The sequence below is a fragment of the Leuciscus leuciscus genome (genome assembly GCF_965113295.1).
Source record: "Leuciscus leuciscus genome assembly, chromosome: 1".
Taxonomy (NCBI): Eukaryota; Metazoa; Chordata; class Actinopteri; order Cypriniformes; family Leuciscidae; genus Leuciscus; species Leuciscus leuciscus.
The window spans coordinates 49,962,539-49,986,730 of record NC_138725.1 but is presented as its reverse complement, the minus strand read 5'-3'; the positions used below and the strand labels follow the sequence as shown (position 1 = coordinate 49,986,730).

The window sequence follows — 24,192 nt, the reverse complement described above, 5'->3', positions numbered from 1 at the left end:
TATTTGGATCCATTTACAACTACACAGTTTAAGTGGCCTATTGCTTTTAGACAAAGTGGCCTATAGCTAAAATGTATATATTTCTCTGTCCTGTGATATGACAAATAAATAAAAAAGTACAAATATTCTGTCATCTTAATTATTGTAATGCATAATTAACTGCCATGGCAACATAATTGCAAATGACAATATACAGACAAAACATATTTAATTAAGTATTACAATAATTATTATAAGTATATTATATAATAATAATAATAAAAATAATAATAGTATAACAATTTACTGGGATAAAAATGATCAAATTGGGTTAAAAGTGCTTCCATTAACCTGGTTGTTTTAAATTACTAAAGAAGAAATATAAAATATTCTTATTTTAAGGGTGAATACAGGTTGGATACTTTCTAATAATTTGTCATGGGCATCTAATGTCATCCCACACTACTTTACCAAATAATTTTTCATCCTATTGGAAGAGTACAATGACAAGTTATTAAGCTTAAGCATCCCACTTTACCTGTATTCATCACAACACTAATACGCAATGACCAAACCAAATTCATTACAGCCAAGAACAAAAATGCAATTTATTAATTGTTTGAAAGAAGCTCCATAGTTGAAAACATTTTTTTTCGGTGCATGTCAACAATCACATTCTATGAGGAGAGAGAAAAAGAGGAAAAGAGAGGGAAAAAAACCCCATCAAAAGCCATTGACTTCTTAAAATCTCAGTACAGACATATTCCTTGACAAAAGGCAAAAGCAACCCAGTATCTCCACCTACACTCATCCCAGTAACACTCACTCACTCACTCACTCACTCAGTCAGTCACACAAAGAACACAGACAACCTTGAAAGTCATGGGCTACAAAAAAACCCCACAGTGCTTCAGAATGAGACGTTCATTGGTTTAGGAATACACAGCATGGCGATGTACTGTATGCAAGAAACATAAAAAATGGGAAGTAAGATGGGGTTGGTGGGGGAGGGAGACAACAGAGCAAATGAGCACAAAAAAAGGACAAAAAAAAAAGATTCCCTCTAATCCCAGTGAGAGATGGGTCACAAAGGCTTTAAGAACCCCACCCCCCTTGTGCATAGATCATGATCCGTATAAACCAGCTTTTTTTTTCCTCTTTAAATTGATCAAATTGATACAGAAACCCTGCTCCCAACCCCTCGTTTTTACTTCTCATCATGTAATACCCGCCACAGGAGACAGAATGACAAAGAGGAAAGAAATAGTAATGCACAATGGTCCTGATTTCAACAGGAAGGGACCTCATGTTAAGAAAATACAATAAAGAATCACACATACAGCATTTGTATGTTCTTTCACCGTCTTTTGAACAATCAAAATCATTGATCATTTTGTTTAAAATGTAAAGCAATTTCAATATAGAGATTTATATATAAAGCACTCCATTTTTTAAAGTTCATTAAGAGTTCATTATTTGGTAAATATGTAACTGCTACGGATTTAGAAACAAAGGTATTTTCTTCTTCTGAAATCCATAACCTTCAGTGCTTATGTTTTTTTTTTTTTCTGTTATCCTCTTTCTCTAAAAACAAACATTAAATGGCGTGGAGTTGGTACTCTGGAACCCTTGCCTTCCTGAGACATGATCCACTTTTTTTGTGTGTGCAAGATAGTGAACAACTATGTCTTCTTTTCTCTTTAAAAAAAAAATAAAAAAATTACAGGCTTTGATAATCTATGAAAGTAACATTGCCAACATAAATAAAAACAAAAACATGACAACACTGATCAATCCCAGAGTTCTGCAAGTAGCACAATAATCTTCATTCTGTAAAGTGTTTTTTGTTATTCATTTGATGGAAGTATATGTCCTTTAGGATTTTCTTTCTTTTCGCTTCTCATGACAATCCCATCGTAACATTCCTTTTCCTTGAACTTCAGAAAAACATGAAATGTTTGTAAACTGTTGGTGGCCTTGCACAAAGAAAACTAGAACAGAAATTAACATAAAAAAAAAAAAAAAAAAGCAAACCAGAAAGGTAGGCACCTCTGAAATGAGTCTTGTAAGAAACTCTTCTCCAGATGTCTATCCAGCTCATCAGGGTGTAACATGGGGAGTTACAAGTCCCTCTACATCGATCTATGGCCACAGTTCTTCAAAAAGATCCCACCCCCCCTGCCCCCCCACATTTCATTTTCATATACTTTTTTTTTTTTTTTTTTGTATTTTGCATTTTTGTCTGTTTATAATCTGAAAACAAAAATGGTGCAATACTCAAAATAATCCATTTCTTTATCATGGATTATTCCACAATAAAAGCCACTATAAGGTAGATAATCGTATTACAGATAAAAAACACACTTGTTATTTTTCTCAATAAGTCCTTGAGTAAACATTAACACATGAATTGTCACCTTGTCCCCTTAGTACTTTAATATCATGTTGTACGATTAGCTGAATGAGGGGAAGCAGACACTCAGTGCAACTCTAATAACAAAGCTAATAACAAATACAATAACAATACACATCCGAATATATTTTTGACTAGCCAACAAAAGAAAGACAAAAAAAACTCTAAGATGAAACAAAGGCGCAAACAAATCCACTGTAATCACTAGCATACATTGGTTTGAACTCACTCACACAGGCAAAGGAACGCATTCATCCGTCATACAGTACACGCAATCTTGTGCAAACACTCACATACAACCGATGTCGTTTTGCATTTTTTTTTATCTTTGTTTTTTTATTTTTTTTTTATACTTTTTTTATTTTTTCGTTCAGTTTGAACTGATGTTATCAAAAAGCTTGGAAGTGTATGAATGACAAAATTATTACAAAAAATTTCACATTACATTATTGGCGCTTCTTTTGATTCAAGTATTTGTGTTTTTGTCATTTGTATAATTTTGATATGTTTATGCCTTTATCATCTAGTTAAATTCATGGAGAGAAGGAAACAGGGGGTTACTCAGGCCTGAAAAAAAAAGTAAAAGTAAATGAAAAAAAAAATATATATAACCAGTTCTATACATACACAGGATTTCAGATGTACATGTATATCAACCAGCATGTGCATATTCTAGCCAAAGGATTTGATTTTCTTAGAGGTTATCTCCACCCAGGCCCTGCCCCTGTTATTTTGTACGATCGAAGCGGACTTCTTACCTACACAAAGTTGCATCTGAGCCATTCTCGTGGAGCTGGGGTACATTAGTCCTATAGATAAGACCCAGTATGCCCACTTTTTAGCTAGCTAGCTAGTCTGCCAGGCATTCCTCTGGATTTTAAGTTTTGGATGTTCGTTTTTTTTTTTGTTTTTTTTTTTTTAATCTGTGGTCTCGAGTACAGCTTAGAGAAAGGCAGTTAAAAATATATATGTATATATATATCTTCAAAAACAGGCAATAGTGATTGTTGCTAGTGTCACTCGAGTGTGAAGTAAAAAAAAAAAAGAAAAGAAAAAAAGAATTCTTCCAGAAAGGGATTTCCCCCTTTTAAGACTTGGTATCAACTGGCATGTGCCCCAGGCCTCCTGATACAATAGGTCCATGTGGACCTGGACCTGTTAAAAAAAAAAGAAAGAAAAAAAATAGAAAATAATCTGTACCGTTCCCCTAGTATTGGGTCGGGACAGAATATAATACCATCAATACAGCAAACCCCAGAGTCATCTGTCCGCCACATCAGGGCGTCAAAGGCTTGCAGAGAGAAGCACTTCAGTCAAAGAGTGTACTACAGATTTAAAGTTTCCTTTTTCAACAATAACATTAATAATAATAATAATAATAATAATAATGAGACAAAAACCTTTTTTGGTTTAAAAAAAAGATGTACCAAAATGTGAACCATCTACAGTGCACCTAAACATTCTGGATTCCCTGTTTAATTCTCAGCAGTCCTCCCAGGCGTATATTTGATACCCGGGACAAGGTGCTACCCGTCTGTCTTGGTGCCAACCTGCATTCTACCTCTCCACCTCCATGTGCTCTTTACAAAACCAAACATCAAAACACATTTCAAGAAGTAACGAGTCCCACTCTGATAGATTCATGTCTAGGTTAAGTCTACGATCGAGAATAGGTACATTAGGATCTAAAAAACAGAGGGACTTCCTGCGAATCCTTCTCCGGGTCCATTCAGCATCTTTAAAGCCACATCGGATAATGCAAGAACGCACGACTACGCCCCCCTCGGAACGATAAAACAGTTAGGGGTTCTCTGAGGCTGCCCTGAGACTGCATGTACATAATGTAAGAGATCATTCAGAGAGTAAACAGTGAGGGCCTGGTCATTAGTTCAAATGAAGCGGGCCGGTTTCTTTCTTTAGGCTACACCGTAAGGAAGCTGCCTTCTCACAATGAACTGGTAAGCTGAAGAGTGGGCTTGGAGAGAACTACAGATTGAAGCTGAAGGCCGTGAACTGCACCTCTCGGCCGGTCTTTGCATAGAAGTGGAGAGCCGAGTCTCCGTTATCATTTGCTTTTATTACTGTGAGATGAGGCGACCAGGTAAAGTAGTGTACTCTGTCTGCCCTTTGTCGTAAGCACCAGTGTGTGGCCTGGCAGGGCTCTGATGCCAAAGCGGAGGAAAGTGCAGAGGAGAGGCAGAAGACAAACTGGGCACCATCAACCTACTCTTCGTTACGCCAACTACGCGCGCGACCGAAAACAATCCATATTCCGTATTTCAAAAGCCATGGCGACATTAGCGGCCGCCATTTACGCTGAGGTGTGCCTCTTAATCAGAGTGTTTTCTGCATATGCGCAGCAAGAGGGGCTGGTGAGAGCAGCTACCATAGAGACCACTGCATTGACACACACACACACACACACACACACAGACCAAAAAACAAAAAAGCGCAAAATAACGATATAACATCAACAACAGCAATGACGATAACAACAGCAATGTTGACACAAAAAAAAAACAACACTGGCAATTCCAGAAGGGAAAAACCCAATTGATCATAAAAAGTACATGAAACGAACCTGTCCACTTCCAGCTAAAGTGATCTTTGCATGAGAGGGAGAAAGAGAGTCTATGAGAGTGAAGTTGAGACGAGGTCGAGTGCTGGCGCAGTAGTAGTACGTACTGATTGGCCAGGTCTGAAGGAGCCACTGCTCCGGCCCAGGCAGGTCTGTTCTGGCATCTGGTGCGCCGGCCTGGCACAGCGGGTCAAAAGTCAGAGCGTGGGCACCTGAGGCGCCACAGCAGATAGGCACTCAATGGCCACACTTATCATACAGGTAGGCAGGGCCACCAGGCCAGGGGGCCCCACAGAATCCATTAGAAACATTACAACACGTCTAGCATCTCCAGACAAAAAGGCTAATGATTTTGGAGTACTTTAACAGTGATATTTACTTTGATATATATCATCTGAAAAAAAAAAAAAGAAAAGAAAAAAAAAAACACACGAGAACACTTCAGTCTTGTTGTGGTGTTTTTTCCCCCTCATCAGACATCCCTTCGTTTTGCTACCATTTTCGAAATGTCTAAATTTCAAAGTCGAAAGGCTGTGGAAAGACGAAGACGAAGAAGAAATGAAACGGCAAAATCCGTTTAGAGTTCAAAAAGGAGCATGAAGTTCGGTAGATTGCTTTTTGTCAGTTTCACACGTACACGTGTAATTTGTTGGCATTAAAGTCGGAGCTTGACGCTCTTGCTAAGTGCTATGAAGAAACCACGCCGCCTTTGTTCCATACTTTTGTACCAAATACAACAACAACGAAAAAAAAAAAAAAGCACTTTGTCTACTGGGTTACAAGAAACACCTCTTATTTGGTTTGAAGCCCCTGTTGCCCCTGTAGTCACACTTGTCCTTGAGTGTGTAGAGGAAGTGCTAGTGAATGTTTCATCACCATGGGCTTACACATTGACAGAGTCCTCTTCTGTTCAGTCCCATGCTTGGTGGTGGAGCTGGAGACGAGTCTTTGATCCCTCCCGTCCCCAGATGAGCTCCGACCGTTTCGCCGGCAAAAAAGCACTGCGTAAAGGACGGAAGAGTCTGTGGCATATATTGCACGTCAGACGAACGACAATGAGGACTTGTGTTTTTCGAGAGACCGAGGTCATTTAGGAAAATTAAAGAAAAAAAAGTAGTCCATCTGAAAAAGTGTTTCCTGTACAGTTTTTTTTGTTGTGATAAGTGGTTAATATATTCCTCAGCTGTCCACATGTCCTCTCAGTTTAAGAATAAATGCCTCAAATGTGCAGAGGGGTCATATACATGTCCATCCTTTTGAGAGTAACGAGGACAGGATGGCAACCGAGGGAAATGAGGAGGACGAATGCGTGTATGCTGCGGCTGACATCCAACCCATGACAGTCCTGGCTCAGAAATGAGAAAATGTGCAATTCTCAAAATGTTTCTTCAGAGTACAAGTGGAGTGGGACTGATCAGCAGTTAAGGCTAAAGTTTAGTGCTGTTAATTAATCCGAACAATCCAAAAGGACAAAAAAAAAAAAAAGAAGCCAGTCCAAAACACAGGGAGTTGGTTTGGAATGATGCATATTTCTTCGGGGAGAGGGCAATATGCTGTGATTGGGCTGACAGGATGTGCTCGAGCCAGAGGAATTTAAAACAAATGGCAGCTTGTCTCATCGGTTTGTAGTAAAATACACTTTCACACTGGTATCAGTTAATAGAGAAAAGTTTCTGTAAAGGTTCACTTCTCTTTTAGTCACGGTTCTTCTTAAGAAGTCTATAGAATACTGTAACCCAATCCTAATGATCAAAATAACACAGATGAAAAGTCGCAAAACCAAACAAAAAAAAGTAGATGAAGAAGGTCAGCAGCCTCTATGCAAGTGTGGCCTCAGCCTCCTGTCTCTTGTTTTTTCACAGTTCCACTGACGCTGATTATCGCCAAATGATTTGCTTGGTTTTTGCTCTTGAAGTTTCATATTTCGCTGCGGTAGGGGGTCGAGCGCTTGGCGCTCTCACATGGACTCTCCGCTCAGCAGGTCTCCAGGAAGCAGCGTATTGATTGGGGTGGGGCTGCCGACCACTCGACCGTCCTCGCCGCTGGGCGGCCCCCATAGGCTGGAGTACTGCGGTACACCCCCCCACAGCAGCTCGTTGCTTGCCTTACCGCCGGACCCTGTCCCGCCTGCGCCTCCTCCCAGACTGCTGCTGTTCCAGTGGCCGATGGGGTGTGTGGCCGCCGTCCCTCCGCCTCCCAGCCGAGTTTGATTGGTGCCGGGGTTGGCCTGCCAGCTGGTGGTGTGCGTGAGGGACTGACCCTGTGCAAAGAAGCGGTTCACCTCCTCTTCTCCAGCAAACTCTGCCAGTATAGTGGTGTTTCCCAGAACACACCTGAAACACAAGTATTTAGAGAAAGAGAACAGACGAATGTGATCATATAGTTGAGGTTGATTCCTCCAAAAAAAAGAGAGAAAAAAAAGAAAGGTGAAAGATTTATGTACATGTGTAGGGACTTCTGGGCCTTGGCAGCCTCCTCTTTAGAACTGTAGCGCACCACGGCATTGCCCTGCGTCAGGTTGAGATGGAATGTGATAAGCGGGCCATGCTGCATGCACAGTGTCCGCAGTGTTGAACCATCAATCTAAATATCACATAACAGAAAGAGCAGATTTATAACACTGCAGACAATTCATAAAGAAATTATAAGTCAATGAACATAACAGTAGCCACAAGAATACCTGAGGTGTGAGGTTTCTCAAAACCAACCAGCTAGTGCTCCTGCTGGAGCTGTCTGTACTCCATGTGGTACCTACTAAGAATCAATAAATCAATACTTTAATGCCAAACAGTTAACAATAGTCAATTAATATAAACATTACAACAGTCTAATAATTAAAGTGTCAAATTAAAGTTTGGGGCAAACAAGATTTTAAAAAAGAAAAGAAAAAAAGAAACAAATATATTTATATAGCAAGGATGCATTAAATAGATGGAAAAGTGACAGTAAAGACATTTATAATGTTACAAAATATTTCTTTCAAATAAATCCAGTTATTTTGAACATTCTATTCATTAAAGAATCCTGAAAAAAAAATATCACGGTTTCCACAAAAATAATATATAAAAAGGTCACCTCTGTAAACATGTGCTTTTATTAAATAAAATAGACATTATTTCTATTTTATTCTATATTTTTCCATTATTTTTATCTAGATTACCGTTGCCATCATCTAACGTACACTGATTTTTAATAACATTGTTAAATGTAATCCTTAGCAAATCTCAAAATTAATATACATTGTTAATGCTGTACATTAATGTAATGCCTTAATCCACTTGTAAAATTTAAACTGTTTTCATGGTTTTAATTGTATTTAGACACAATAGTATTGAGTTTGCCATTGGCCATAACCTGAAAACAATTAACAGATTATCGGTATTGACCAAAACATTAATATCGGTTCATCCCTATGTCATGACGCAGAACCCGTAGTCAACCCTTCACTTTCATTGTACGAAAATCGACATCAGATTTTTGTACAGAAAAGACGTATTGTAAACAACTGCTTAAGTTAAGTCAAGAAAGTGTGATCAAGCAACAGCGTGTGAATGTTGACTAACACACGACATATGCGAGACCACAAAAAAAAAAGTTTGCTCCACCACAAGAGCCCGTGCTTGCAAACGCTCCAACCGTTCCAATCCTCACCTCATTTAACCCCCAACGTTTCGACTAGTGTTCACACCCACATAAAACAGTCAACTGACAAAATTCAACTGCTGTTTCAATATGCCCACACCTACGCCTACGAATAGCTGTGCAAACACATATCCGCCTGGGATTAAACTGCGCCTTTCACATACACAGAGACACAAACACACACACACACACACCTGAGGAGTAGGAGCCGCTCCAGCCAGCCACGAGTCCCAGGGTGTTTCCGCCCCACGTGGACGAGGACTTGGTGTTGGTCAGGCCCGGAGGTGGCCGTGTGGGAGCAGTTGTGTTGCGGGGTCCTTGTGGGACTTTCCAAAGCTCGTGAGAGAGAGAAGGCTGGGTGTGTGAGATGGGCCCTGGGGACCAAGTGGACTTCATGTCAGAGAGCTTGCCTGTAGATCAGAGGTGTGAATGTGTGAAGAGGTCAGAAGAGAAAACAGAGTATGCTGACAGACATCTTATTTCCTGTTCCTAATTCTGTGCACTCCACACATACTGTGGTGAAATGTGTTCTCACAGCAGTCATAGTCAATGAGGCACCACCGCAAATAGGAAAGAGAGGGGGTCCAGGCCCATGTGTGACATAAGAGAAGATGCCTCACAAAAATCACAGACAGCAGGTGACCATGCTGCACAAAGGGACAGTGTGTGACTAACACCACTGAGGGGATGTACGGATGAATGTAGTCGGGACAGAGCTCTCTAAGGGGTAAAGGGCCACTCTTGAGTCGGATGCACTAGATATACAGGAATGCGGCCCCCGTTTTGGGGCCCCATGCTAGGTTGAACGGTAAGAAAAGGCTGTGATGGGGAGGACTGAGGGCAGGAAAGGGGATTCTGGGAGTTGTACCTGTGCTGTCTGCCTCGGGAGAGGACAGACCGAAAGAGCTAGTGACTGGCCAATCGCTGGAGGGAGGCAGAGCCTCACCCTGTGAGGAAGTTGGGGTGGAACCTACAATGTGTCCCGAACAAAGCAGGCAAGAATTCAAAGCGGAAATCAGAAGTGAAGAAAAAAAAACTTAGTGGTTGCTTTATGTGAAAAAAACAATAGTGCAATACGCAATACCTTTTATTCAATATATATATATATGATTTTTACTAGAGATGGTAAGATGATGGGATTTGTTCAGGCTTTATGGCTCCAGTGTCATTTGAAAGTAAGTTCACTGAAAGATAATTTCTTTGAAGAAAAAAGGTGATTGCTCCTCTTACCTCCACTCCTGTCTCTCAGCAGGTAGCGGTTAACATCCTGAATGTTGGTGTTGATGGTGGGCCCACTGGGAACACTCCCTGGGGTCATATTGGGGTCAGTCTCAGGGTCAATATTCTGCAGTCCTTTCCAGGGCACTCCTGGACAAAACTCTGAGGGATTTCATACAAATCAGATCATGACAGATATGACACATAGTATTTGAAAACACTTAAAAATGTGGGATTATCTTTGCATTATATATTTCTCATCAGCTGAATAATTTTTATCTCATTTTTTATCTCAGAAACCCACAGGGTTTTGAAAACCTCAGTTTGGGAAACTTAGATCGAATCATTAGCATTTATTAAAAGAAATATAGCACAAACACACAAAATCTTCAAATGATAAAATAATAGATGTATTGTTCAACAAAGTATTTCAATATTTTACAGTTGTCAAACGTTAGTGGATTATGTTAATGGGAAGACCTACACCTGTAGTTATTCTGCTGAACACCTAGGCAAAAGTCAGTTGAAAAATGGCTAATTATTCATGCATTTTATTTTGTTGCAGAGGCTACATGGTTTGGTATTTTTTAATCCAGTGTAATGACATTCAGTTATTTTAAGTGTGACCTAAATGTCTAAAAGTATTCAAATATTTTTGAGTCCTTTCAGAACTATCATATCATAATACTAAAACTAGTCCAAAGAGATTTTAGAGATGCCAGTTAGTCACCTGGAGGCCAGTTGATATTGGTCCCGTTGGAGATCTTGTCATTGGTGTTCTTTCCCTGGCCCCAGCTATCATGAGGTGCCAGAGGGCTGGCAGGAGACTCAGAGCTGGGAATCAGATTGTAGGGACTGTAGGAGTCATCCAGCTGGGGCTTACTGGGGTGACCCAGACTGGGGCCTGCAGAGTGCCCTGTATAAAATAGGTGGTATGGAATATCATCAGTATCAGGCCTGAAATTAACCACTATGCCACATATTTACAATACTGATAACTGTAACAGTGATGCGTACCATGCTTGCTGTAGTTGGGCTCCATTGGAGAGGAGTTCCCAGATAGGTTATCCATGGAGTTAGGGTGTGTCCACTGTGACAGGCGTGACTGAGGCTGAGGAGAGTCCTTAATGGACAGGCCACCCACCTCCATGCAGTTTACATTCATATTGGGATTTAATCCAGCTACAGAGAAGCACATTTGCAAGGATCAGCGGGGGTGAATTTAAAGAGAAAATAAGTTCCCAAAAACCTTTTGATGACCTTTCTAGTCATTTGTAACTGAATAGGAGTTTTTAAAAATCATTGTGATTTGGACCTATTGGCCATTTATTCATTCAGGTCAATCATTGTGAACCGGTGTGACTGACTCATTGAAAAGAATGGATAATAAAAAAAAGAAGATTTGCTCACAGGTTGAACATCAATATGGCTTGCAAACAAATTGATCTGTACCAAATAGCACTATCTAGCTAATGAACCATTTTAAAGCAGAGAAAAACTTGAAATATATATTCTCTACAGAAATTCCCATGACGTTTCCAGGACTTTAAAAATTCAATGGCAATTCCAGGTTTTCTAGGACTGTGCGAACCTTGTATAGAAGAACGTTTGGATCTTTACTTGTCTAAACACAAAGAATACAACAGCAGACAGTGTTGGCAACTCACACATAGGGTAGGGTGAGTAGGAATTTGGAGAAGACTGTGGCTCTTTGGTCTGAAGGTCGGAAACAGAGAGGCTGGAGACCTGGGGATGGGATGGAAATGTGTCCAGAGCTGATTTGCCTGCGCTGAGATGCAGGCCCGGGTGTGAGGGGGGCGGCTGCTGCTGCTGTTGTTTCATCAGCAGAGCCTGAGCCAGCTGCCGCTGGTGCTGCTGGATCTGTTGCTGCATGTTATTGATTGTACGTGCAACCTGCAAGAGGACATGCTTGTGAACACAGAGCAGGCTGAACTTTAAAGGCGGCTGAGATTTAAAAATACAAACAAACTTATTTTTGGGGGTTTTCATTTTCAATGGTATCATGATGACACTAGTTGGAAGAGAACTGCTCACTTGCTGCTCTTGCTGTCGGATGGGCCCAGAAACACTGCGCTGTGCCTGCAACATCTGCTGCTGAATTTGTAAACGCTGGTACGCCTGCAAAATCATCGAGACAAATTTACATTGGGATGAGACATTAGGAGTGAAATTTAAGATTATATGCTGACAAATAAAAATTAATTCTTTAAATTACAGATGAAAGTATCAACAAGATGTCAAAAAACTGGCACTTACCAGTTGCAGCTGATAAAGTTGGTTCAACAGGGTCATATGCTGAGGGTTTATTGGTGAGGTTAAAAGTGCAGGGTTGAGACCAATGTTTTTTGCTGCAAACTGTAAAAGCTGTGCTTGAACCTTTCAGTGAAAAAACAGTCAAGAGTTCAGCATGATTTCATCACTCCTACACAACACTCAAGTGTTGAAAAACTGTCACCAAATGAAGTCAGTGTCACAGTAAGGTGCTAAATATGGGTGGGACAAAATATTGATAGGGCTATATATCGTTCTCCTTAGAAGGCGCTCTAAATAGATTTCCCTGCTCCCAGCGTCGCTACTTCATGGCTCCTCGAGGTGGCGCTCAACACATTAATGAAGGAAACGTAAACATAAGTTAACTAGCCTAAGAAAAAGAGGTTTTTAACAGGATGGCGGAGAGCAGTGTGAGTAAAATAATAGATGCATATATGCATGCACAGACATATATGTTGAGCATGCACTGCACTTAACCTTTTCACAGGCATTTTGTTTTCATAATTAGACAGATATCGTGATGTATCATTATAGGATTGTCTAGCAATATACTGATTATCGCAGAATTGCTGTACAGTGATGATATCGGTATCGTGAGCCATGTATTGTGTATCGTATCGAGGTACCATGTGATTCCCACCCCTAGTGCGAAAAAAAATGTGTCCATGTCTGTGCACACCTGAGGGCTGAGAAACTGAGGCACTTGAGCGCGAAGACTAGGCTGGGACGAGTTGAGAGGTGGCACTGACGGCTGGAGAGGAGGCTGCTGCTGCAGGGCCCGGGCTTGTGCTGCTCCGCTACTACCAAACACTCCACTCTGCATCTACATAAACGCACACAAAACTACTCATTCAGAATCTGACTTCATGAGGATATGCTCAAAGCTGTTTTGCTGCTGGTTTAACGTGGGCAATATACCAATATCTACACAGAAATGTAGACGATGACTAATATAATGCTGAAAAACAGTGGGCACCCCAAAAAGTATCTAGGCACTTAAGCCACACTTATGAAATTAATATTTGTTTTTATGACTGTCACTGTATTATATAAAACTAATACAGACATAAAACTTAAAGTTAAATAGATATACAAAAACAATAGATATGGTTTAATATCGAAGACAAATATACATAGATCCTCATAGACCCACCTGTCTGTTGTTCAAGTTTTGCATTGCAACTCCAAGGCTCTGGCCAGGGAGTGAAGCACTACCCAATGGGAGCTTCAGGCTCGGAGAAGGCATAAACGGTGAGGTTTGGGCATCATCTGCTAGCCCAGCATCCTGAGGAGGAAAGAACGAAAAAACTAAAAGTCAAACAATATCCACCACAATGTAAAGTCTTCTAGAGGGAATAACCAGAATGTGCTGATTTTTAATTGTGAGAAGCACAAACCTTGTCCAAGAAGGGGGGGCGATCTGAAGAGGATTCTTTGGAGATGACTGAAGGCCTGCAGCCCATTGGTTTATTGACTAGGCCGTTGTTATAGTCAGAGATTGCCATCCCCCGTTTATCTAGTTCGGTCTTCTTCTCCAAAAGGGCGCCTACAACACAACTAATATTTAAATACAATATTCTAGCAAAGAAAAAAGAAACTTGAAGATTTTGCAGGTATAACACCTACTCATGGCCTGATCCAAGTTCATGTTGTTGCTCTTGAGGGCCTCTTCTGCAGGGTCTCTCTGCAAAAACAAACACAAGCACAGTAAAAACCCATATATTAACCATTTGCATTAATAAATATTAATTTTAAAAAGCCAATACATTTGTAACTAGACATTTATGGCTATATGTAAGGGATAATGTACAACTAGCCAGTCAGTTTCACAAAATAAAGCCCAGGCACAACAGTCAAATATACAGAGGGATATTTGGGATATTTACAGAGATAAGCAGCACTTACAGGGAAGCCCATGTCAGTAAGCTGCTTGATGAGACGATTCATTATCCAGGTATCATCCTGTTTGTTTGGGACTTTTCCCTTTAAACAAAAACAGAGATCAATGAGCTCAATCTGCAGCATGTAATGTGACTAACACCTACATTAAACTCATGTAGCTTTTTATTTTAATTTTTTTACCTTTGGTAGACTCTTTTTGGGTGGGTTGCCCCAGGAGTTGCAGGAGGAGTTGCTCTCCTGAGATGCAGTGCTGTTCCACATGTCGCCGTCATCCTGCTCCCATTGCCCTGCAGACATGCCCATGTCCTCACCACCTCCCCAGCCATCTTGCATAGATTTGGGGGCTGGAGGATGAAAAAGATAGATTTATGGAAGTGTCCATAGTACAGATCAATATTTGCAAATGGTTATGTTTACAATTAAAAGAAACAAACAATTTTTTCCTTGCTGAAATAGCAAAATATGTACAATCCTGCAATGCATTATTTACAACAACAGGGGGCCCTGTTGTTGCACATTTCAAAGCTCTGATAACTAGCATCTGACCAACATCAATTTCCAACACTGTAAATTTGGAACTGGATAATTGCATGTGATTTTTTTGTAATATTTAATTATTATATTCAAATAAATGTAAGTGAATAAAACTAACCAGGTTTGCAGGGGGCAGATCCAGGGGGTCCGTTGCCTCGACCATAGACCTCAGGGCCATTATCACCCCAGCCACCTTGGGGTTTGCCCCATGCAGAAGTGCCATTGTCCACACTTACTGCAGGGGCGGCTGGCTCCCCCCATGAGCCCTCAGGTTTTGAATGGACATTTGTCATCTCACCCCATCCTGCAGAGAAATATTGCAAACTTCAGAACAAGTGCAACTTAAGTTAAGTTTTCACTGCATATTAAGTAATGTACTAAATGCTTTAAAGGTTTGCACCATGCAGTACATACAGTGGGGTCCAAAATTTAGATATCTTCTATTTTGCATTTTTCCCCTCTATAAATTATATTACCAGCATAACAATTCTATTTTGCATTTTCCCCCTCTACAAATTACATTTCCAGCATAACACATGGAGTACGAAGTGGAATTAAAAAAATTAACATGAATTTAAGAATTTATTCATTTTAAAACATATATTGTAATTAAAGCTTTGCTTTATTTAAAAAACAAATGTAACTTGGTAAGCTCCACTTTCTTAAAATGGAATAATAAGCTACAATATGAAATGTCTGTTCAGTTCTTGGCACATGGGAGAACTGAGGATGCCATGTTAAATACAGCTTTGGCACAGGGAGTGTAAAGCTACACACAAACAGCAGAGGGCGTCGGGTCTGTTCCAAGTATCCTGCTGAGGAATAGTGATACTCCCCACAGATGGCGACCCAACTCTAATTACACACTTCCTCCTGGCTCGAACACTATATGTTGAACTTCACTCATAGATTGAATGTAAACACTATTCTGTTAGCATGAACTGTTACTCAGTTTTTTTGTTTCTTGATTTGTATGGCATTATAATCAAAAGTATAGAGATATATTTTAACTAATTAAAGGTCATTGACAATAAATGCCAAAGAGTCTTGTTTCTTACCTGGATTCATGTGGGTTGTTCTACTGTGAGGCGGTCCCGTTTGATGTGGGCCAGCATTATCAGGGGAAATGTTATTATTGTTTGAGTTTGGCCCTCCATGGCTGTGAGGCTGCATGGGAGGTTGGTTATGGTGGGGATGATGATGATGATGGTTGTTGGGTACATTGTTGGCATTGCCAGGTCCTGGTTTGCCTTGGATCCCAGGGTTATTCCTGTCCCATAAATTGACTGTCTTGTTGTAAGTGCTTGGGTCCCCCCAAGCTGAGGTACCGTCATCGATCTCCATCTTACGGCGGATGGAGGGTGGAGAGGGCTCTTCCCATCCAGTGGGGTCTCCAGGATGGTCAGGTTTAGAACCTCCACCATTTCCTCCACTCCATCCAGAGCCACTCTGCTTTACAGAGCTAGGACCTCCCCAAGAACCCATGCTTCCGCTTCCACTGCCACTACTGCCATTGGTGCCCTCTTGAGGCTTGTTATTCCATCCTTGTGGTGGCACACTGGGGCGTTGTGCATCTCCCCAGTTTCCCCCTACTCCCGGGGCAGGCTTTCCCCATCCCCTGGAGCCCTCGTTCCAGCTAGTACCCTCTCCCTCCCAGGTAGAGCTGGAGGGACCATTTTTCTTTCCATCTCCAGGTTCACCCCATTCTCCTCCAGACCCACTTTCTCCACCAGGTCCATTGCCCCATCCGTGAGATTGTTTGTGCCCCTCAGCCCAGCCCTGTGGTTTGGCTTTAGAGTGACTGTCTTCCCAGGTAGGAGATTTCTCCTCTGAACCCCAAGTCTGACCACTTTTTTGCAGGTTGCCACCTTGGCCTCCGGCTGGGGTACTGCTCCAACTTCCAGGACCACTGGAAGGTTTCTTGTTGCTGGTTGGATCAGCCCAACCAGAGCTAGCCTGGGGTGATGGCATGGCTGTGGCCCATCCAGGTGCAGCTCCAGTATTAGGAGAGGGGCCCTCATTCTTGCCTCCAGAGTCAGGTCTGGATGTAGTGCCAGAGTTTGGGTTGGCACTGCCAGAAGTTGGTGTTGGTCCTACTTTGACTGCATTTGATGACGAGCACCAGGCTTCAGTTCCAATGTCATTCTTGCGGTTGGAGCGTGCAGCTTCTTCAATCTCCCAAGCTGTGTGTTGCCGCACTGGTGTTTGTCCCCAGCCTGTGTTGCACAGAACCCGAGGGTCCATATCCTGGGCTGGCAGAATAGGGGGAGCCTCATCTCTTGATGGGTGGTCCCTCATGCGAGGATGGCATTCCATGCTGTCACTGCTTCCCTCACTAGCTGTAGCTTTGGCCCCACGGACCCAAGAATTGAGCTGCTGCTCTTGGGTGGGAGAGCATGAGGAATCCCATCCTTTGGCCTCACTGTTGGAATGCTTACCCCAGTCCCCAGTTGAGGCAGCTTGTCCCCAGCCAGAAGTTCCTGAGGCCCCTCCTTGTCCCCAGCTGCTCCCTGAGTCCCAACCAGAATCTTTTGAGCCACCACCAGACTTGGCATCTCCATTACCCCAAACAAGTTCCTCGTCTCCATTGACTTGCGAGGCTCCTCCTGGAGTTTGAATAAACGAGCCCATGCCTGCAGGGACAACGCCCCAGTTAGACAGGCTGTGGCCTGGGCTTCTGGGCTCCTGCTTAGTGTGATTTGGTCCATCAGTGTTAAGGTTCTGAGGTTCGGAGATGAAAGACACATTCGTGGATGGGGTGGAGTGTGGCTCTGAGGAGTCATTGGGCACAATGCTACCCCATGTGGTGCTGCCATTGCCATTGCCACCATTACCTGCAGAATTTCCATTGGCACCACCCATACTGCCACTGCTGCTAGAGCCCTGGCTAGGCAAAGTGCCCGGTGGGCTACAGAGATTAGGAGGAGGAGGGTTGCTTCCTCCTGAGCTGCCACCACCCATGCCAGTCCCTTCATGTCCCAGAACTGGCCAGGCAGAGGGGTTGGCGTTGGGGTTTAAGTTCAAGTTAAAGTTGGAGGAGCCCCAACCCCTGGCTCCCACTGATGTGCTGGAGACTTCATTCTTCCCTTCTCCTCCACTGGCAGGAGAAGGGCCAGAGCCCCAGCCTCTGCTGGCCCCACCCTGACTAGAGAGCAGACCTCCTGAGTGGCTGGCATTGGCTTTGCTGGGGTGATTGGTGGAGAAATGGCCTTGCTGGCCAGCTCCTGTGGCCATGCTCATGCTGCTGATGTCACTGATACTTTCAGTGTCCAAGGGGCATCCTGCAGGTGCGTGGCTTTCTTTGCATGAAATGGAAGGCCACGCCTCCGTATCGCGCTCGTCAATAATCAGTGGATCCCAGCCGCTGCAGCTGTTGGTAGAGGCTGTAGTGGCACTGCGACTGAGGGATATATTCTCATACTGGGCTGCCAGGCCACTCTGTGGGGGCAGCTCTACAAAAAGAATTGGAGAGAAAGAAACAAATTATTAAGATACTGTGAATGTAATATATATATATGAATTAATGAATTCATGATATCATCACAACAAGGCATTATTTTCTTTATAGACGACATGTTATTACGAAAAACATTATATGTATAAATGCTGTTATCAATACTGCAGTAGATTATAATTAGATTTTGGAAAATATTTTTATTTTCAAAAATATAAAAACACAGATACAAATACAAAGTTCTCAGATGATGCATTTTTTAATTTGCATAAAAAAAACACAAAAAAAACACTTCAAATCATTCATCTAAATGACCATTTACCGCAAGATCTGCTTAGACTGATCAAAACATTTTTTTTCCTTTAAGACAAATTGAGTTTTACATCAGCACGGTAGCCATGGTCATAACCAATACAAATATAATAAAAATGCACCTTCAAAAATGCAGGTTCACATGTATGTGCTAGCCTGGAGACATTATTTTTCACTGCTGTCACCACAAAACCTTCTACCAACCACAACCATCTCCCTCTGCTGGACTGACAGGTTACAACCGCACTTTGGTTTCAAAGATGTTCATTCTAAATCTGATCTGACACATTGAGCTCAACATTGAAAGCAGTGCAAATGCCCACATATGGATAATAGGATCCTGTTGTGTTCATTCGTTGGCAAATTCTGCCCAGCCTCCTGGCACTCACTCAACTCTGTTGTTGTTTTTGTGTGGCTTTGCATGCGCAGACAGCTCAGTCTGTGTCAGATCTGAGCAAAGCAGCAGTAGCGTTCGTGCACACAAAGCTTTGTCACCAATCACGCAAAAACCCCTTTCAACTAAAGATAAAGAGGGAGTGTATAAAAGAGAGGATAGTGCATTTCCAACACAAACGCTGTCCTTCTAAAGAGTCACTGCGTAGTAAAGGACGCCATTTTATCAAATCTGAACTGAAGCCAAAAAAGCTTAGAGCTGCCATCAACATCTTACAGTCTCTCACTACAGAAAGTTTATCAGATGAGCTCAGCAAACCTCTGCCCTACATTAATCTCTAACAAGCAATGCAATAGCTTTAAGGATTTGCGTTTTATTTGCAGTTATTTGAATGGTATGCTTCCAAATCAAACAGCAGCAGTACAGCAGCGAGCAAAGCAAAGGAAATGCCTGTTATCAGCGCGTGGAGGATCGTACTATGAGGTTGGAGGGGGTGGGGTCGCAGAGAAGTGGAAAAGTACCTGAAGAGAGATGTCGCCCGACCATCCTGAGAGAAGCGCTAGGCTGCGTGCAGAGCACTGGCCATCTCTGTTACAATATGTCTGCTGCTCGAGAGGCTTCTGAGGCTCATATTTGAAATGCTGCCAAGGAGCTGCAGCTCAGTACACGAGCGACCGCCCCGTTCGTCCCTCACAGCTTCGGCAGGATCCGATCTCTGTTCCCTCACCCGGGCTTTATTTATATCTACCTCTATTCCTGATTCGGAGAGGAGACTCTCTCGTGAGGGAGGGGAAAGGGGTTGCATGGGAGTTGAAGGTTAAAGCCAAAAGCATTCCGTTGTGCCATTAGGAGGGAGGAAAAACAAAACAAAAAAGAGAGATTCTTTTCTTGTGCACCCTTCTCTTCTTTCATGCTTTCAAACTGTCACAAAACATTTAGCCGAGACCATTCAGACTGCAATTAGCACCGCTGCTCACAATAGAGCGAGCTGAATAGATGCACAAAAGCAAGCCAGCCTCAGAGCATAGGCTGCACTGCAAGGACTGCAAACACAGAAACACACACAGGTCCCTGTCATAATGGCTAATTTTTAGTAGTCTTCTTGTAATATTAAAAGTACAGTGGGTGTGTGAAGTTGTAGCTCTGCATACTAGAGGTGCGGTCCTAAGTTTAGAGGAAAACAACACTTCAATGGCTGAATGGGAAACAGGATAAACACACCAAATGAGGATCACATGTAGGCGGGCAGGTGGCCAAGGACTAAATGTCTGTGCAGAGTGTGCCCGCTCTTTAATGATGCAGAGGAGACAAAAAGACGACCGGAAAGCATGCATGCTGGGAGAAAAGAAGGGATGGCTCCAGTACAGGAGAGATAGAAACACAGAAAATGAGATGAACACTTACAAAAGCACACTAGCTCTTGGCATCAAGGAGGGCATTGTTTACAAATGATCCCAGCGCCTCCTATATACACAAAACACCAAAGTCCGAAGAGAACAGAGACTCGTATTGTACTCCAACTCAGAGCCAGCTTTTTCTAGCCAAATATGCAATGATGTAATCAAAGCCTCATTATTGATTATTCCCTTTTCTGCAAATGACCCTTTTATGAAAATCCTCAAACAAGTAGATCTAAATGCTAGACCATGGTTTTACTACCTAAATAGTTATTGGTTGGTTTTGTTTGTGTCTTTCTGTAGTAACTATTACAGTAAGAGTGCCAGAGTACTATCCAGGCAGCACGATGCAGCCGAGGAAGGGGAAAGGAGTGAGTTTACCATCCTGTGTTGGAGACAAATTAGTCCAGTCAAACACTAGACAAACAGCGGCACACGTGCACACTTTCTCTAAATAGAATTACCTAAAAATGTCTTGCCAACATTTAGGAACACTTAAACCAAAGAGGATGTCATTTGTTACTATTAGAGGTCAACCATTGTTATTTTTACATTTTCTGAAAAATATACAAAAAAAGTCTAAACTTTGCCATTTCCTCAAATTAGAAGGAAGATTCCAGTGTATTAGCAATGTTAATCTTAAATTAAACTGAACAAATCAGGAGTGTAAATGTGTAAATGTACAAATTTACGGGGGGGGAGCGAAATAAACCAAAAATTCTCGGGACAGGAGCATGTGTCCAAATTTTAATCTTAACCGTTCTATTTCATCAGATACGATCTGTAAACAGGGCTTTAAGTGTAAAATAACGAACTTGTCCTTTAAACCAGTTTTGTTTTAGTTTTCTTTCTATATTATAGTTTTTTACACAATTTTGAGTTGGCTTTTATTTTTATACTTTATACTTTTATACAGTTTTCATTTAAATTTTAGTTTAACCTTTAGTAACTATGTATTGAGCTTGCCATTTTTTTAAAATATTTCTAAATAGTTAAAAAATATATATTTCAGTTTTAGTTTTAAGTATTAATACTTCAACTTCTTTCAGCAAGTTCTAATTTTTTTTACATTGGTTTACACGTTGCAGCAACACATCTCACTGGTTTTTCGGGGATAAATCTCAAGTCTCAGGACCTCTGCATTCGATTCCTTTCCACTGCAATCAATCTCACAGTTTTAACTAAAACAAATGTAACCAGTTAGCCTGGGAAAACCCAGACAACTTCCGGCAAATTTAGATTTGCTCTGCAAGTAGTCTGGCAAAGAGCTCATTCAAGCCCATTTCTAATCCGTCGAAATCGCAGCACCAATCAGAAACGTTGGGGCGGGCTTTACACAATGACGATCGCTCTGATTGGTTTTAGGTCTATCCAATTGCGCCCAGAGGCATTTGTGCGACGTCCGTTGGTGAAGCGCACCAACTTTTAAATGCATTATTATATTCAAATTGCAAACACATGAGGACAGTCTCCATGAAAGACCCACTGGCAGATGAACGTGCTACTACATTTCTCTCCGAAACGGTAGGAAATGAAATTAGATTTAATAGAGGATTTTAACTGTGACAAGATGATTGACAGGGCAGTTTACATGACGGGATGCACGCGACAGATCCGTCCGATAAAGATGACGAAGTAGTATGTCCCAAAGCTTGCCTACTTTTTTGCTACACATTCAAAAGTAAATACCTTTTCTTCACAAAAAGAGTACATACTTTTATGGCGTAGTGTAACTTAGGCGAATTGGGACGCAGCATATGGCTTTACACGATGACGATCGCTCTGATTGGTTTTAGGTCTATCCAATTGCGCCCAGAGGCATTTGAGCGACGTCCGTTGGTGACGCCCCTTTGGAAATGAGTTATTAATGAAGCTTTGCCAGACCATAACTCAGTTACTACTGAGAATGGTCTGGTTTTAACCAGGATAGTAACCACTGTGAATGGAAGCATAAACTGTGTCATGCAGAACCGCACCATATGCATCCTTAACATTTTTTGCCCTGTGTTTGTATATGCATTCATGTACAAATCAATAGCAGTGATACTGTGGGGCGAAGAACAGAGGGCTTTACTGATGTTGCCATTTGTCAGTTGTTGCAAAGATGCATAGTGGTAGAGAGGAGGGAGGGGCCAGTATGCATGAGGGTCTTATGCAACAACCATCCGTCTTGATCTACTATACCACAGTCCCGCTCATCCATGGCAGGATGTGACATCAGGAATAGGCTGAAACTAGGCGACCACTAGCATTGGGCAGCAGGGGGCGACTAGGACAGATGTTAGCAGAATAACACAGGCATGACAATAAGAACTCATCCAACTAATCAAGACCAGGCAATAAAATAGTACAGAGCAGCATATTGGTATAGATTGCTGACAAAGCCCTCAATGCCTGTATGTGCATGTGTTCTCTGTAAACCAAAGAAACGGAAAGCTAGCTGTACTGGCTTGAAGCAAACTACTCTACCAGAATATTTTTTCAGCTCTTGATTACATTACTTTTGGGAGGAAGAGAGGCTTCAGTCCATTTTACATGGGAAAGTTCTATTTATCATTTCCTAAGCTGGGCCTTCTCAGCCCGGTCAACTTCACTTCCCGGTCACAACAGTGTTGGCGTTGGTAGGATGCATGCAAGTTGTATGGGTGTGACAGGAAAAAAGAGAAAGAGAGAAAGTTTGTATGGCCGGGAGCAGAGCCAGCGCTCAGGTCTGTTCGGTGGTTGGGAGAAGAGAACACAGGACTCACTGAGGCAAACAGGCCCATAATGAGCTGATAATTCCTCTGCAACAGCAGGGCTGTAAGTTGTAATCCACTCCACAGATCAGCCGGCCACACTGTGCAACATAAACCTCAAATCTACATTCAGAAACAAATGCACTAGGCCTTAAAGGTGAAGTGTGTAATTTATGTGCCTCTAACAACAACAACAAACCCTACAGCTAAATAATGACTCAAGACCCTGGCATTCTGTTTTATTCAGTTGTACTCTGACTAGCTGTTACCCATTCACACCATTACAAGCTGTATACCTAATCACACTATTACAGGCGTGATTGTGTATACACACAGACTCATGGAAATGGGGCACGAGGCCACACAAAAGTAAAAATGCATCGACTTCTACAATTTCTGAGGATAGAAGGCAAAGCGTTTCTGACCCTTGGGCTGTTTTACATTAGATATCCATGTGACGACTGTAGGAAAGCAAAAGAGACAAGCTAAATGAATACAGCCTCTGTGCTGCTGCTTCTGGCTTAAAGCAGAGCTGTGGGCCATTCGGCTGCATTCCAGTGGCTTCCTGTAAAAACACACACACAGAGAGAAAGCTGGGAGCTCTTATTACTTGCTAGGCTCCCAATGACCGTTAAGTAACATTCAGCGGAACCACAGCTCAGTGCACGTGTCGACTCAAAACATACCCAAAAGCAAACTCAACAAATAGAGACAGAAGCAAGCAGGAAAAGATATGCAAGTGTAGGTAGTTTTTAAAAACTATCACAATGCATTCTGGGACTGCCATACAGGCAATGCACAGTCATGTTTGTTGATCTCTTGAACACAATGAGAGATGTTTAATTTAATCAGACTCCACTCACCGCTTAAAACATCAGAGTTCTGCATGCTTACGAATCCTCTCATTAACAAAGACAAACAAAATAAGAGATTAATTGTGCAGTGTAGATATCTATTGATTTTAATGGAACTTTGTAAGATCGCCAACAGAGATGAATGACAGCTTTTTAGTGGTTGTAAATGGAGCGGCCTTTACGTGCTTCCGAGGATATATATAATTAATTGAATAAAAGTTTTGTTTTTTATGCTGCTAAGAGGACCGACGGCTAAGTACATGCTGCAAAATTTCGGATGTGACATCTACATACAAATGCGGGATTCACTCACGAAATTGCAATTGACATTGATAAATGCAGGCTAATATATTAATAGAAAAATATTCATTTCAATATATTTTTGATATTCCATTTTTGTAAAAAAGAATGACTTCTTGTAAATAATCTTAAATGTCTCACTGTACATCGCTGTTCTTGTTATGGTGGAGCCGTTGCTTACACATTAC

At 41.8% G+C, this 24,192-nt stretch overlaps 1 protein-coding gene across 4 annotated transcripts in view; it reads right to left on the bottom strand.

Moving 5' to 3' along the window:
- Window positions 1-562: 562 nt before the first annotated feature.
- The window catches only part of tnrc6c1 (trinucleotide repeat containing adaptor 6C1), a 63,087-nt gene continuing 39,457 nt past the window's right edge, over window positions 563-24,192 (bottom strand). For 2 of the 4 annotated variants that reach the window (XM_082180072.1, XM_082180074.1), the window contains 18 exons: window positions 15,617-18,010; window positions 14,677-14,862; window positions 14,205-14,368; window positions 14,028-14,105; window positions 13,749-13,806; window positions 13,520-13,668; window positions 13,276-13,407; window positions 12,802-12,945; window positions 12,108-12,227; window positions 11,886-11,969; window positions 11,498-11,744; window positions 10,848-11,012; window positions 10,561-10,746; window positions 9,843-9,992; window positions 8,807-9,022; window positions 7,651-7,724; window positions 7,414-7,553; window positions 563-7,303 (listed from right to left, as the gene is read on the bottom strand). In XM_082180072.1, coding sequence (XP_082036198.1) covers window positions 6,928-7,303; window positions 7,414-7,553; window positions 7,651-7,724; window positions 8,807-9,022; window positions 9,843-9,992; window positions 10,561-10,746; window positions 10,848-11,012; window positions 11,498-11,744; window positions 11,886-11,969; window positions 12,108-12,227; window positions 12,802-12,945; window positions 13,276-13,407; window positions 13,520-13,668; window positions 13,749-13,806; window positions 14,028-14,105; window positions 14,205-14,368; window positions 14,677-14,862; window positions 15,617-18,010 — 5,063 coding nt within the window. In that variant the 3' untranslated portion in view covers window positions 563-6,927. Of the gene's footprint in view, window positions 7,304-7,413; window positions 7,554-7,650; window positions 7,725-8,806; window positions 9,023-9,842; window positions 9,993-10,560; window positions 10,747-10,847; window positions 11,013-11,497; window positions 11,745-11,885; window positions 11,970-12,107; window positions 12,228-12,801; window positions 12,946-13,275; window positions 13,408-13,519; window positions 13,669-13,748; window positions 13,807-14,027; window positions 14,106-14,204; window positions 14,369-14,676; window positions 14,863-15,616; window positions 18,011-19,239; window positions 20,810-24,192 lie in introns of those variants that run through there. The other 2 variants (XM_082180075.1, XM_082180073.1) reach the window with 2 other exon arrangements.